Raw genomic sequence first — 15,288 nt, forward strand, 5'->3', positions numbered from 1 at the left:
GACAGGGGGACGTGTACGTCGTCTCAAATTTATCATCTGAAAGAGAAAAATAATTAAATGAGCATGATCACCCTCTACAGGAAATTCAGATCAAAACAAGTCAAATGGTAAAGACATACTTCTCTGGTAATAGTCATAGATATTGATGACTGCTGGCTTCAGATTCTGCACTGCAACAGCCTGTGTCAGCTGTATACTGAATGTCACTGGAACACCTTTGGGAACCTGTGGCCAGAAGCAAGAGTACTGGGTCACTTTACAAGTATAAACCGCTCATGTGCTACCAAGAAATTGAAGGGTCATAAAGCAAGTCTGAAGGTTAAACTTACTTTAGAAAAACAATTAAAACACTTAGAATGACAAAAAACAGTTCCAAACAAGGTACTCTGAAATCCAATTCTCCAACTGACAGTCTCTTTAAGGTGGTAGGCTAATAGAAAATCCAGTCTCACCTCTTGTAGATAAACGAGGACATGATCACCATCAGAATCAACCCTCTGCACAAATGGAGTGAAATTAGGTGGGGATCCAAGCTGTGAGGGGGGGGGAGAAAAAAAAAAAAGAAAAAAAAACCTCAGTAAGCAGTTTCAAAAAGGTCAAAGTCACCCTCAAAAATGATACCAACCAGTGAGGTGTCTGCAGTGAATCCTGACAACACCTTGATGTCCACCAGAACCATGTTAGTAGTTGGCTTTGGACCAGAGTATCTATGGGGGGGGGGGGGAGAAAAATTAATAAACACCCCACAACCATTTTAGATTTGATGGTTTTCATCCCTACAAAAGTCTGAATACAAGCAAAAACCCCAGATCTAAAGGGTTCAGGTCAAGGAGACAAACCCATCAACTGCGCTTACGGTTTCTCATGGAGAGAGCTATAAAAAGCAGAAACCCCAGATGAAAGATTCTTAATCTCCGAAGAGCAATGAAGAAATTTGCAGTAGATGTAGTACCATGTTCGTAGGATATCAAACTAACATCTCGCATAACTGACAAGCTCAGATGATCATTCATGCGAGATCCTAAAAGATGCAAGCTTGACTTGAGCACAAAAATGTTGATCTCTGCAAATTGTAGTGCAAATCAGTTTCTGAGTCACTGTCTTTACATGGAGTTGTACGTGTGATTACGGCGGGTCAATTTTAAGGAAGTAGTTCTTACTTCACTGTGAAGGTCAACATCAGATTGACTGGTGCAGCCTGGCAGTTTCCAGTAACCTTCGCAACAACACTCAGTGTTTTGGAAACCGTAATAGGAGTCGGGATGTTGTAGAAACAGGAAACCTTAGGAGTTCAAACAAAGGCAAATTAATTGAGAGCAAAACAAATGGAAGTAGAGGAGGAGGAATTACAGACCTGCACAGAAGCACAGGCAGATCCCCTTGCTACAACACTATATGTGCCTGGAACGTTGTTCAGGGAATTTCTCTGGTACAGCAGGCGGTTGTTGGGAGTCACAGCAAAGTTGAAAACGTCTCCTGCTGGCACTGAGGACTGAACTGTAACTGTGCTGGAGCCTCCAGGGCTGAACACTTGAGCAGCGTACAGAGCCAAGGCCTGAAGAGCCACCACAGTGTCCTATATAAAATACAAAAATGATCAAACTTGGATATTTCAAGTGGTTCAAAACAATTCAGAAGAACCATAGACCCAACCATTTGGCAAGTTCAATCATCCAATAACTTGTATCAACCAGACATCAGTCAACCTTCTTTAAGTATTTGGGCACTTTCATGCAACAAGAGCATTTAAAGCATCGTATGTACCAGCGTTGAAGGGCCAGTGTCCAGAGTTTAGCTTCAAGCCCAATTTAAATACCACACCCTACACCAAAGTTTCTGCCAGGTGGAAAGACGCAAGTCGGCTAAACACTGAAGGACACTGGTGAAGTTTGGGCACCCCTGATATGTACTAAAAAAGCACATCCTTTTTATGCTTAATTCAGCAGAAGCTTGTCTAAAATTGCACTGCATTTAAATGATGCAGATTTGTTAACGTTAGCAACAACCACACCTGAATGATGCTAGTGTTTGCAAGTGGATATCACCTGAGTGGAGGTAAAGCCACCATAGGGATTCTGCTGGGCCACAAGCCAGTTGACAATGCGATTCGCATAGCCCAGGTTAGCAGTGGTCACGGGATGCACAGTGAGAACCGCTAGCAGCACATATGCACTGATCTCCACTGCCAGAGTATCCCCAGATGTAGTCTGAGACCAGTGTAATGTAGTACCTAAAAACGGCAGGACAAGAAAAGGCTGGCTTCAAGAAAATCAACAGCACTTAACACACAATCCCTAGCCAGAGGTAGACTCCTTGCTACACCAAATTTGGAAATCTACCACTACAGCACACTGATGGCTAAGATGATACCTTCAGAAATGGCAGTGTTTCTCAAGGAATGTAAAAGCTGCGCTCGAGTGCTGGTCTCTCCAGCCAGACTGAAGGTGTAGGCCAGCAGAGCAGTGACATAGGTGTTTCCCAGATTCCCAACAAGAGGCCTCAAAAACGACAGAGCCTTAGTAATGACAGGATCCTGGAAGAAAAGCAGGAGCCACATTTATGCACAGTATTACTAAACTACGACCAATGTATACAGTTATAAAAAATAAAATAAGTTCTTTGATAAGCTATATTTTTACCGTGACAGGGACGCCTATTTCAAGCAGTGATAAAACGATGTAGCCAGTCATGGTCACGTTATCACCAACTCCACCCTACAACACAACAGCAGACACCTTCAAGATCAGTCTTCGCTTTATAATAGCAGGTTTGAAGTAATGTGACATACCTTCATGTCCTTGTGGTACAGAGTCCCCTGCTGCACGAAACCACCATCTGAACCCTGCGTGCTAATCAACCAGTCCTTTGCACCCTTAAGAACATTGGGATCTATGTAGGTGAAGCTCCTTGCTAGGCCAAAAGTCCTCATGACAAAGGCGGTCAACCTGGATACAAGAGCAAGTTCAGTTATACAACATCTAAATCAAGACTTGAACTGCAGGACACGCACCATGTATTGGATGGATCGTAACCAAAAGTGCTGAATGATCCATCAGTGTGCCTGTAGTTCAGCTCTCCTTGATATCCTGTCCCAATCCAAGACACAAACTGCCATTAGACACCCGAACCACCAAAACAAGCTCTTAGTCATACTAGAAACATCCTGAAAGGTGCGTACAAGAAAGCTGGAGCTAAACTCTGCAGAAAAAGAACTTGGTTAAGGTACCCCTGGTGTAAACAACGATTTAGTCATACCAATTTGAAGATAGCCAGTTGCAGTGTCTCGGATGGCTGGGGTGAGCTGTGCAGTTACTGTCAGATATCGTAGGATGTAAATATTGGGAGCGAGAATGATCATGTTCTGTTCACCACAGCCAGAAGGCATTCGTAGCAAATTGTCCAGATTCTTCAGTGCACGACCCATTATGTCCCCTATGAGAGGAGGAGTGAACAGGTCAAAAGCAAAGCCAACAATCCATATCAAAAACAAGTTGTGGATGGAGGATCCAGGTTTAGATTTGTTTGATCACAAAATCAGCGGAAGCAGAAATGTGAAATGCAATGCATTGACAAAACACTGGGCAGAGGCTGGTTGAAAATGTAAACTACTAATGCAGAAATGCATGCACAAGGTCAATCAGGCAAAGCAAACTGATTTTGGGTTTAAAGTAGGACTGGAGTTACGGTCCAGACTACAGTGTAGTCTCCCTTTAGCAAACCCTTTACCAATGACTGATACGGAGCATTTGGCTGATCCTTGGATGACATTTGTTGGAAATGTGATCTTCACTACTTCTGACAGCGTGGTTCCTGTAAACCAAATAGCTAAAATCAGCAGATATCACTAGGATCTCTAGCAGTTGAGTAAACTTTGAAAATCAAACTAACCCTTTGGACAGAGTAACCAACTTCGGATGAAGGTCCTTTCCACACCCTCAGCCTAAAAGAAACAAAATGCATCAGTAAAATGGCACAATGGAGTGCAACTTTCAAAACTACAGAATAGTTACAAACCAGAACCAGCAGACTTCGAGTGACTATGTCAATGCGTCCTCTTGAAGGTACAGTCACATCCTGATTGCCACACAATTCCTGGGACGGACTGGCCTCGCCACTGACAGTAACATTTAAAGTTCCTACAATAGATATCAATTGAGCAACAGCCTCATATTATCCCACTTTCAATTAAAGTCAAAAACCAACCAATAACAGAAGCAGTTAAAGCCCATTTGAAGGTCTTTCTCCCATTGGCAGAGAGAGTGGATGAATCCTGATCATCAAGAGATTTAAGAGTGAAGTTGGAGGATGGTGTTGGAGTTACTTGAACCTGACAAAGAATAACAGCATTAGTGGACATTAAAGCAGATACAAGATATGTGGAACAGTGCAACACTAATGAACCCAGACCTTGATGCATTGGGACAGATAGTTGAAGACTGTGGCCTTCAGTTCAAAAAACTCCCCACGGATTATGGAGTAAGGCAGGGTGAGCTCTAGGAAGAAGGGCTGGAAGGAAGTCAGCAGAACTGGTAGAGCCAAACCAAAACCACTGGAGGACAGACAGAAGGCCTCAGTGTCCCATGTGGTGATCGTATCAGGAACTGTGAGGGGAACTGAGCTGGACCCAGAGTCCCTGTGTGGAAAATATTTATACATTTAAAAAAAAAAAAAAAAAAAAAAAAAATTGGCTTTTAGGAATTTACACATGGAATTATATACATAAGTGGGAAACTGGGGAAAAAAAAAAAAAAAAAAAAAAAGAATATGAAATTTTCAAAGTAGCCACATTTTGCCTCGATTACAGTTTTACCTCTTTGCATTCTCTTGAGGAGCTTCAAGAGTGTGCAGTCACCTGAAATGGTCTTCCAACAGTCTTTTAGTTCCCAGAGATGCTTAACACTTGTTGGCCCTCTTTGCCTTTACTCTGCAGTCCAGCTCACCCCAAACAATCTCGATTCGGTTCACGTCCAGTGACAGTGGGGGCCAGGTCATCTGGCGCAGCACCCAATCACTCTCCATGGTCAAATAGCCCTCACACAGCCTGGAGGTGTGTTTGGGGTCACTGTTGGAAAAATAAATGGTCCAACTAGACCCAAACCGGATGGAATAGCATGCCGCTGTAAGATACTGTGCTAGCTAAACTGGTTCAGTATGGCTTCAATTTTGAATTAATCCCCAACAGCATCACCAGCAAAGCACCCCCACACCATAACACCTCCTCTTCTATGCTTCACAGTGGGAACCAGCATGTAGAGTCCATTCAATCACCTTTTCTCCGTCACAAAGACACGGTGGTTGAAACCAAAGATCTCAAATTTGGACTGATCGGACCAAAAGCACAGATTTCCACTGGCCAATAGTCCATTTCTTGCATTTTTTAGCCCAAAGAAGTCTCTTCTGCTTGTTGCCTGTCCTGAGCAGTGGTTTCCAATCAGATATTCCACCATGAAGGCCTGATTCACAGACTCCTCTTAACGGTTGTTCTAGGAGTCTGTTGTTAAAACTCTGTGTGGCTTCTTCTTCTGACTCTTGGTCTTCCTTTCCTGGGGGGGGGGGGGGGGGGGGGGGGGGTGCTTGATTTGTTACTGCACTTGGGGACACTTAAGGTTTTGGGGACTGACTGACCTTCGATCATTAAAGTAATGATGGCCACTTGTTATACTTGGCTGCTTTTTTCTTGCCATAATACAAATTCTAACAGTCTTTTCAGTAGGAGTATCAGCTGTGTATCAACCCGACTTCTGCACAACACAACTGATGGTCCCAACCCCATTTATAAGGTAAGAAACCCTTAAGAAACCTGACAGGGCACACCTGTGAAGAACATTTCAGGTGACTACCTCTTGAAGGTTATCAAGAGAGATGCCAAGAGTGTGGAAAGCAATAATCAAAGCAAAAGGTGGCTACTTTGAAGAACCTAGAATATGACATTCAGTTGTTTCACACGTCATGTATACAATTCCACACGTGTCAATTCATAGTTTTGATGCTTTCAGTGTGCATGTACAAGTTTTATAGTCATAAAAATAATGAACTTTGTACAGTACAGACAAAAAGTTTGGACTTCTTTCATAGGTTTCACTAACCCCACTTGAGCAAGTTGCCAGATCCACGTTTCTGGAAAGTAAGTCCTGATGGTCACATCAACAGAGGAACTTCCAGCAACTTCTGCTTTTGCAATAGGGGCAGGAGCTTCTCTTGCCATTGCAAAAACCGCTTCTTGAAGAGGAACCACTGAAAAGACAAACAAGCTTTTAAAATGTTTTGGTAAGGGGGAAAATGGAAAATGTTAAAAACCTTTGAAAAATCTTGCAGATTTAAACTTGGGGGGGGGGGGGGGAGGAGGTTGGGGGGAAGGATTCCTTCAGTGGTTGCAGCTGAGAAAAAAATAAAAAGGTTTTTATAAACCAAACAGGCATACCCCCTCGGAAGTTGGGAAAGTACATCACATCCTTATACGTCATGCATGGAGGTGCTCGAACTGGCAGATTTGTTGCAATCTTAATTCCCACACTCTGTTTAAAATAAATCAATTAACAAACAATAAATAAAAAAAATGTAAAAAAAAAAAAAGGTTTACCTTGAAGGTGTTATAAGCTTGATTTGTAGGAGCAGCTCGACGGGATCGAACATAAAAGCAGTTCTGTTGATCTTCAGCACCAGGTGGATAATTGGATAGTGACTGCAGTGGGAGCAAGTTAAACACCTAAGGGGTGGGGGAAGAAAAAAAAGGAAAAAAAACTTGGGTTGTACTATGCTAAATCACTGCATCATTGGTAGTCCAACCATACAGCACCTACAACTGATAAAAACTGGTTTTTAATATTTTTAAACTATTCAGACAGTTACCGCCTCTGCGCTCAGACGTCCTCCTGACTGCATGATCAGAACACTCTGATCTATAGCACTGAGGCCACACAGAGATCCGGCTTGAGCGGAGACTGTCAAAATACTTCCCTCACCAGGAACCGCTGTAGCAGGAGAGAACTGCAGAGAAACCTGCAAACAGACAAGTTCAATGAAAGACATGTCACACTCCCCACAAGACAACTAGATTTACAGATACCTGGTTTGAGAAGCACTTCTCAGTGTCAAACGATGCACTACCGGTCACTACAGTCTGACTGGGCAGAACACTGTACACCAGAATCTGAACCATCGGAGCCATATTGGCAAGAATTGAGAGATCAAACGTCACTGTGCCTTTCGTGAAGGTGTCAGAAGCCAGGGCTTGAACACTTGTAAACCCATGGAGAATGATCACACCTCTGGACATGACCTGACAATCGACAGCTGGGTTAGTAACAAACAAATGGATTAAAAAGAAAAAATAAATTCAATTTACCATATAGATGATGTCAGCACTGTAGTCGCCAGTCTCTCCAACAAACGAGTATGTGACAGTCACTGGATAAGTGGTGCCACACTTCAGCGGCTGCTCAAGCTTCACTATAGACAGATCACTAAAGGTTGGGGTGTCAGGAGCAGCAGTTCGGGAAAGACGAACCACCTGTGAATCTGTAGTGAAGTATGGCGAATTGTAACCATAATAAGACTGTGGAGTTGCACTTGCCTGGGGGAAAATATGATAAAGTTAAGCATTTTTTGAAAGGGCAAGTAGCATGTTTAAAACTTGTGACAAGTCATACCACAAGATTCAGATCAGCTTTAGGAAAACTAGTCGTCCAAAGGGAGAACTCTGCAAATCCGTTATTGTTTGTGGTCAAATTGAACAGCACTTTGTGTGGCCATTGGCTGCTGTCCAGCAGATAGACTACCTTGTTATTGATTGGGTTACCATTGAAATCAGATGCAGAGATCTGTTGGGGGAAGGAGGGGGAAAATAAAATAAAAAAAAATTGCTAAATTAATGGATTTCTTCAAATAGTGATTCTCAACTCACCTTTCCATTCACCGTTGACCCATAATCATAGAACTTTGGGAGATCCACAAATTTGACCTTGCCAACTTCAAACGTAATCGACACCGTTGTGGATTTTGACATGACCACACCTGGAAGAGAATACCAATATGAAGGCACACACCACCACACACACCCCATTGCCACACCCAAACTTACCGGTTCCCTCCTCAGTGACGTTGACATTGATGACAAAGGAATTTTGCAAGTTATTCTCAAAACCGGTGCTGAAAAACACTGATGTACTGAGTGCAAGAGAGGCACAGCCAGTATCAGTTGTCTGGTAGCAAAAAATAAAAAATTAATAATATTAAAAAGGCTGATCAGACACTGCCAATTAAACAAACCTGGGCTCATTCACAAAACATTTCCCTCCTAATACCATGCGACTAAAATACTGCCTTGAATCGCATTGACTTTAACTATGCATTAGTCAAATGTTTACTTGCATTTCAGATGCAAAAATTATAGTTTGCCTTGTCCTCTACGCTAGCTTTCTGTAATGAATCAACTACTAATAAATGTCAGTTTATTTAACACAGCTGAGTTTAACCACCTTAAGAAAAGACGACCGCCCAAATGTTATCTACCTTGGACAGACTGCCTGTCAAGTGCCATATTGATTGGAAAAAGATTGCATTTTACCTGCAAATCTCTAAATAAGACTAGTTGGATAATGGAGTTAGACCGTCTCCCTAAAATCCCTTCTGATCATCAATTCAGGGCTTCTGGCAGCACCCAGCAAAGACCAGTAGAGGAGGTTGAAAATTAATATCTAGCTCAAACTCTGGGATAGCCTGTCTGCTAATGTCCAAGGCTCTGAAATGGATTGAAACTAGATTGACCGCTTACACAAGTAACATACACGATGGGTCGCATAACTGTAGAATAAATCAATTCATGACTTCCAATTAATTCCTTTACATTGACATTTCTTGTGCAAATTATGAAAAGCAGCTACCATCCCAGGACTTCTAGACATAATATGCCAATCCTATGTGGACTTAAAGATTATGCCAACCATCGGAGATCTGAGGACACCTCGCATGTAAATTTTTGGAGACGCTATACTGTACAACTGCTGTTTAATTGCGTTTATATTGCCAACTAGGGTTGGGCATGGTTTGGGGTGGATTTGATATCAATTTACCACCAGTACTTTTAAAATGGTACTGGTGCCAAAACACTTGCCTTTATATACATTCAATTGGAGTGACATTTATTTTGATCATTTGTTAGCATGAATGCAATACATGCATTATAAGATTAACATTACATTAGCTTACTACTAAGCTGTGGAAAGGCGATCAAAATCAGGGAAAATCTTTTTTCTAGGGTTGGGGCTTGAGACTGCGTTTACATAGACCGTCATCTAATTAGTTTCCTTATTCTGAATAAGACTATAATATGATCGAGTTTACACAAGTTGCTTTTTGAAAATGTTCCTTTTATGACTAACTTTTAACACATAGATCGATTAATGTCGTTACGTCACCACACTCTCCAAAGTTTCCTCTATTAGTTGTACCCAGTATTAGGTTAATAAAATCAAATAGATTTAGTATTTTTACAGTATTGTTGGGGTAGGGGTAGACCTTTAAAAATAATTACAATTGTTGTAATAGTCACAAAAATGCTATGGATTTGCATATTTGCAGCTGTACCCCATCTGGACTTAACCAGTTTCATTTAGAGCTGGAATTTCAGGAGTTTAAAAAAAATGTTTTACTTAACTGCAGTTAAAGTTGATAAGTTTACAGGGTAGACAGTTAATCAGTATTGTGGCTTACCTACGTGTGCCTTTGGTGTACCTCTTGATACCGCTTACATTTTTGTTGCTGCACCAGTGGCACAAAAATTCATATGCTGATTCTGTTTGCTCTATACCAGTTACCTAGGTTACCACTGGTTTTCGGTACACAACCCTTCGGTCAACCCAAGTCCTAAACTTCTGCTTTTGACTAATTTAAAGTGCACCTTTGAAGCTGCTTTGGGAGCAATAATGTGAAAGCCCTATACAAGTAAACTTGAATTAACTTTAAGGCCCTTGGGATCTTACATTTAAAATATAGTTGGCAACAATAAGCCTTGCGAAATCCTCTTAAATCGCAAAAATGAACAAGTTCCAACTAACCATTAGGACTATCCATTATTTTAACTTCTAAACCTTGAAGTTAGAAGCAACCTAATGCTGCACTGTACACAAGTCTTACCTTAGTGGATTTTTTCAGACACACACTGGTCACTTTAGGATCCTGAACATAGGTAACAGGCTTACGGCACACTTTCATAAACACTTGACCAGGTACAGGCTGCCCAAATGTGTATCTGTGAAACATTAAACATCAAGAATAGACAATCCACAAGACAGTATGGCATCAAGAAAACTAAAGGCTTCACTCACTTTCCACAAGCCTCAACTTTCAGTTCCACATCTGCAACACTATACGTCTGCGGTGTGTTTAGGGTCACGTCAAACTTGGGTAAAACTAAACAAGATAGAGCTTTAAGACCTCAGATTTGCCATTGTACATTTGGAGAGGATGTTAATAGACGCACCATATTTCTTCACATCAAAACTCTGGGAGATGATTCGGTCACCAATATAAGCCCTCAGTGTGTACGTCCCAACCGGAGATTCTGGGATCAAATCATGAGAAAGCTCCAAAATCCAGTTCACGGAGGAAACATTTGTCCACTGGTTTATCCGGATATTACGAAAGTCCTAGACAAAAGTTAAGCTCAGTCAAAAGTACCAAGGAAACATCCAGAAGCGTTTGCTAATACTAGCAACAAACAGGTTCTTACCTCCAACACCACTAGATTGTACTGCAAGACAAAGATTCATCAGGCATTCAAATCGCATAGATGTTTGAAAGACTTTAGGATTAAATTCGTGAGGGGAGGAAAAAAAAAAAAAAAAAAAAAAAAAAAGGTTGCCTTACCATTTGGTCGAGAGGCACAAGTTTATCACTCATGGTAACAACTCTGAAATTGACTGCAAAAGAAAATAAACCACTTGTTACACTGCACAGTTGATTAGGGGTCAGATTCACAAAACATTAAAGACTGTAAACCATTTTCTTTTTCCACTTTGGTTTCCTAAAATGAAAAAAAAAAAAAAAAAAACATAACATTTTCAAAATAAGTTTACCCTTAGCTTCAAAGACAGCCACCAGCTACAGCAGTTATAGATCCCCAGAGGGTAAGGTTAACCTCAAAATGTTACCCACAAACTTTAAATGAGTTTGCAGATTTTCTGAGGGAATTCTCGCTGAAATGACAATCTCTTGATTCTTGTTGACTTTAAATGTTCGCGTATGCTGTACAGGTGACACATTATCAAACTAATTTATTACTCTGCTCAATGCATATGATCTAGAACATGAGAATGTCCAAGGTCAAAGAATCAATAGGTTCTTTGATAATAAAACTCATGTTCTTTATTCTTTTGGTTTTAAATGCCCATAAAGTGACCCAGCTTATGCGTAATTCTCGATTAATCATTCTATCACTACCAAAGCTTTTTCTTTAGCCTTTAGTTATGTTTTTGAATCAGTGGATATCAGCCAATGTGACTTGAGTGCAGCCGAGCTCCTCTCTAAGCTTTATACTTGGTTGCTTGTACTAGATCCTAAAAACTTGAACCAAAATCTGAGCCCTGGACTGATGACAATATTCGCTCCTTAAGGCTCATTGTAGGAGAGCTAAGTGTCGGGAGGATACGCTCAATTTTCTATGAAGTATTAAAAGTCATGGTTCAAATTTCCAAAGGAAATGAGATTAACAAAATTAAGGTACTTTGCAGCAACCATTGAAAACTACTTCCATAGACCAAACTCTTTTCCATTTTTAATGCCGTTGTAAATCCCAGGGAGCACACCAACTGTTGGGTGCCAAAACAAGGTGTGAATTTCTCAGATTTTTATTTTGTAATATCAGATTTGGGATTTCTCCATCTGCCTTTGATCCTTCAGTTGCCTTTGTTCAAACTGGCTAAACTCAGAGCAAACAGTCTTCTTTTTTACAGCTTAAAGCAAGCATGTTAGTTAAAGCTATCTGATTCTTCCAATGTTGCTCTTCCACCACACTTTTTAAAGCAAGTCTTTGACACAATGGATCTCTAGATTGCAGCCATGGTAAATCAAAACCGGTAGTGTACCCGAGGTTTTAAAACAGCAAAGTATTTACAGTGCCATGAAGCAACCAAACTTAGAGTCATCTGTTTGTGATTGTGCTGTGCTTGTGCTCCTAGATCGGAGTGCTGCGTTTGACACAGTAGACCATGCCTTCTTGCTGGCCCGCTTGGAGCTTGTGTAGAGATAAAAAGTAGTGCCTTAGATGAAAACTGCAATTAGAAAGAACAAATCCGAGGCAGCCTTTTTGTCATGTGGTATTCACCAGGGATCTGTTTTAGCCCCTACTCTGTTCTCTATACAAGCTTCCCCTGGGTTCGATTTTTGAAAACATGGTCTCTTTCCACTTATGCGGATGACACCTCAAATTTACCTGCCCTTAAAATGTAGTTCAAGTTGGTTGGAGACTCTTTTGTCTTGCCTGTCGGATGTGAAAGCCTGGTAGTCTTTTAACTTTCTAGATGTGTAAAACAAATGATAGCGTTCAGCCAGTCAAATTCTTCTAGGACACCATCAGCATCTTGGTAAATAAAGTTCTTCTGTTAAGCCTTAGGTTAAATAAAAATAACAATCTGGGTGTTATCTTTAATGGGTTGAGATTTGATAAACCCATTACTCAGAGGTCAAATCCTGTTTTTTTTTCCAGCTTGCACTCTAAGTCAAGCCAATTTTATCTAGAAAAAAAAGGTGCTTTCTTTACTTAAAGATTGGACTACTGGAACCCACTAGATTTTGGGATCAGTCAGACAACCATCCAGCTTACAGTTTGTTCAAAATGCTGCTACAAGGCTTTTAACTGATAACAAGAAACAGAAGACGCATTACAGCAGTCCTACACTCTTTGCATTTGAAAAGTCACTTTTAAAATTCTCTTGGTTTAAAAAAAAAAAAAAAAAAAAAAAATAGATAAATAAATGTCCTGGCACAGTCTTACCTGTCAGACCTGTTGACTGAACATCCAGCCTAATCTCATGAGAAAACGAAAGTATTTTACATTTTGCCAGTTTAGCGGCTAATTCGTACAAGTTCAGTCGTATGAAATTGTACGATTTTAAAAAGGAGGCGTGGAACCCAACCCCAGCCCTAAACCCAACAGTCATTGGGGGATGAGCAAATCGTACTAAATGGTTCGAATTAGATTGTACGAATTCGACACTAAATCAAAAGGTTACGAATTGCTGCGAGATTGTGTTGGAACATCAGCCTGGTGGGTCTCTTCAGTCATCTAACCTGAGACCGTTGTGCATCTTTAAGCAAAGTCTGAAATGCAGAAGTGATTGTGCCTTCGCAGTAGCTGGTCCTACCTTGTGGAACGCTCTGCCCCTCTGTATTAGATCGATATCATCTGTCTTTTTGTCTAAGCATTTGATCAGTGAGAATTTTTTGTTTTAGCTATAAATTTTACATCTTTTTGTGATTTGTATTGTGCAGCACATTGGTCAACTTTTGTTTGCGTTTAATAGAGCCATATAAAGAACTAACATTGACAAATTTAATCCGTTAAAATGTCCCCCCAATATTCGACATTTTACTAGCACACATAGCTAGGATGTATTAGGTGGCCAGAACTGGAATGACCACTACTTTAAAATTATTATTAAAATTAACATAGTAATTTGTAGTAGCCCTTTTAAATCTTAAAAAAGACCTAGGAACTTTAACCACAGGCAATTTATACCTTTAGCAGCACTTAACGAAACTGAAAATTAATCATTAACACTTCACACAACAAACAAAGTTTGAAGGTGTCAAAAACCTGTAATCATCAACTACCATAAAGAACGGTTGCACGCAATCTCATGCTCAACAGGAACTAAAAGGTTTAGAAACACTTGAGGAAGAGTAAAAGTGCACCACCACATTATTAGAGAGTGAACGGTCCCTTTAAGAGGACTTGTAAATCTTGCATGAATACTTCAGTAAATCTTATTCTCAGCTCACCGGTCTGTCCTGGATTGTAGAGCGGTTTGTCTGTCTGGATGAAGGTCAGAGGCAGGTAAGACCTGAACATCACTTTACGCTCTTCAGTCATTGTAATGGACGGTCCCTGAACGACCACCCTCACCGTCTGCACTGAATCTCCATTTACTTGAGGAGCCTGTAGAGAAACACAGTAAGGCAGATAATTCACATTAAAGTCAGCTTTCCTCAATTTAAAAACAAATCCCATCGTTCTTCTGTCTAACACAAGCAAAGGTATTCTGAAGAGTGGAGTAAAGCAGACATTGGCATCCAAGATAGAAAGTAAATGACACCGCACACCACATATTTGTGTTCAACAGAAGAAACAAGACAGGATTTTATTTTTGGGTGAACCCTTCTGCTGGTTCGGTGAATGCTGAAGTATCACAGACCTGGAAATTAAAGCAGCGATGAAGCTTCCTCTGGGACGTCTGCTGCACAAGTTGAGTTTCTGTGTTTTTGTCATCGACCAGAGAAATGGTCATTGTGAGACTCCCCTCATGTTTCAGAAGACTAACACACAGTTTAGCATCAGAGCCGGACTCGATCAGTGAAGGAAACGTCACCATGAAGATCCTGCAGAAAAATAAACACGTTGGGTTTACAGCTAAAATGTTAAACAAGGGTCTACAATTCATTTACATTTGACAGATTTTTCTGTCAGTTCTATAGTAAAACCAATAAACACCAAATACAACTTAAATATAATTTGAAACCAAAATGTTACTCATTCTCAAAGTAGCATTGAACTTAAACTCACGTCAACATTATACAATTTAAAGTGCACTAAATGGTTGAAGATTAAAATTAATTTGGAATCTCATCTATGGCCAATGTGGGACAAATGGTTAGAGTTTAAGGCTAGTTAATAATACTTACGGCCCATTAACAATGACTGGTTCATCAATAATGACTGGTCTAGGAATGATTGGTCTAAAGATCGGTTTTTCAATAATGACTGGTCTATCAATGACCGGCCTATCAATGACCGGTCCCGGATCACTTGGGTCATCAATGTGAATGGGTTCAAAACGCCTGATACCATCAACAAAACAAAAGAGGGCTGGAATGAGCCACTTCCAAACACTGATCCCCATCACAGCCATGTAGAGCAATCATCTATAGTGTCACCCTGCACAATGTCTACTACAATCCACAAATCGTGAACCCAACAGAGCTCCAACTAACCTAAAGGAAACTCAACACTGCACGTTTATAGACTCCACTAATGAGACACACCTGATTCAGCTTATTAGCAGAGACCACAGC

General features: G+C 40.6%; 1 protein-coding gene across 1 annotated transcript in view; it reads right to left on the minus strand.

The window, feature by feature from the left end:
* a2m3h (alpha-2-macroglobulin 3, member h) overlaps window positions 1–15,208 on the minus strand; it is a 30,718-nt gene extending 15,510 nt beyond the window's left edge. Inside the window, 3 exon segments of the mRNA NM_001113629.2 lie at window positions 13,999–14,155; window positions 14,412–14,595; window positions 14,899–15,208. Of these exon segments, the coding sequence (NP_001107101.2) occupies window positions 13,999–14,155; window positions 14,412–14,595; window positions 14,899–15,125 (568 nt within the window). The 5' untranslated portion in view covers window positions 15,126–15,208.
* Between the last annotated feature and the right edge of the window lie 80 nt (window positions 15,209–15,288).

The sequence above is a fragment of the Danio rerio genome, chromosome 3 (assembly GCF_052040795.2).
Source record: "Danio rerio strain M-AB ecotype USA chromosome 3, GRCz13ab, whole genome shotgun sequence".
NCBI lineage: Eukaryota > Metazoa > Chordata > Actinopteri > Cypriniformes > Danionidae > Danio > Danio rerio.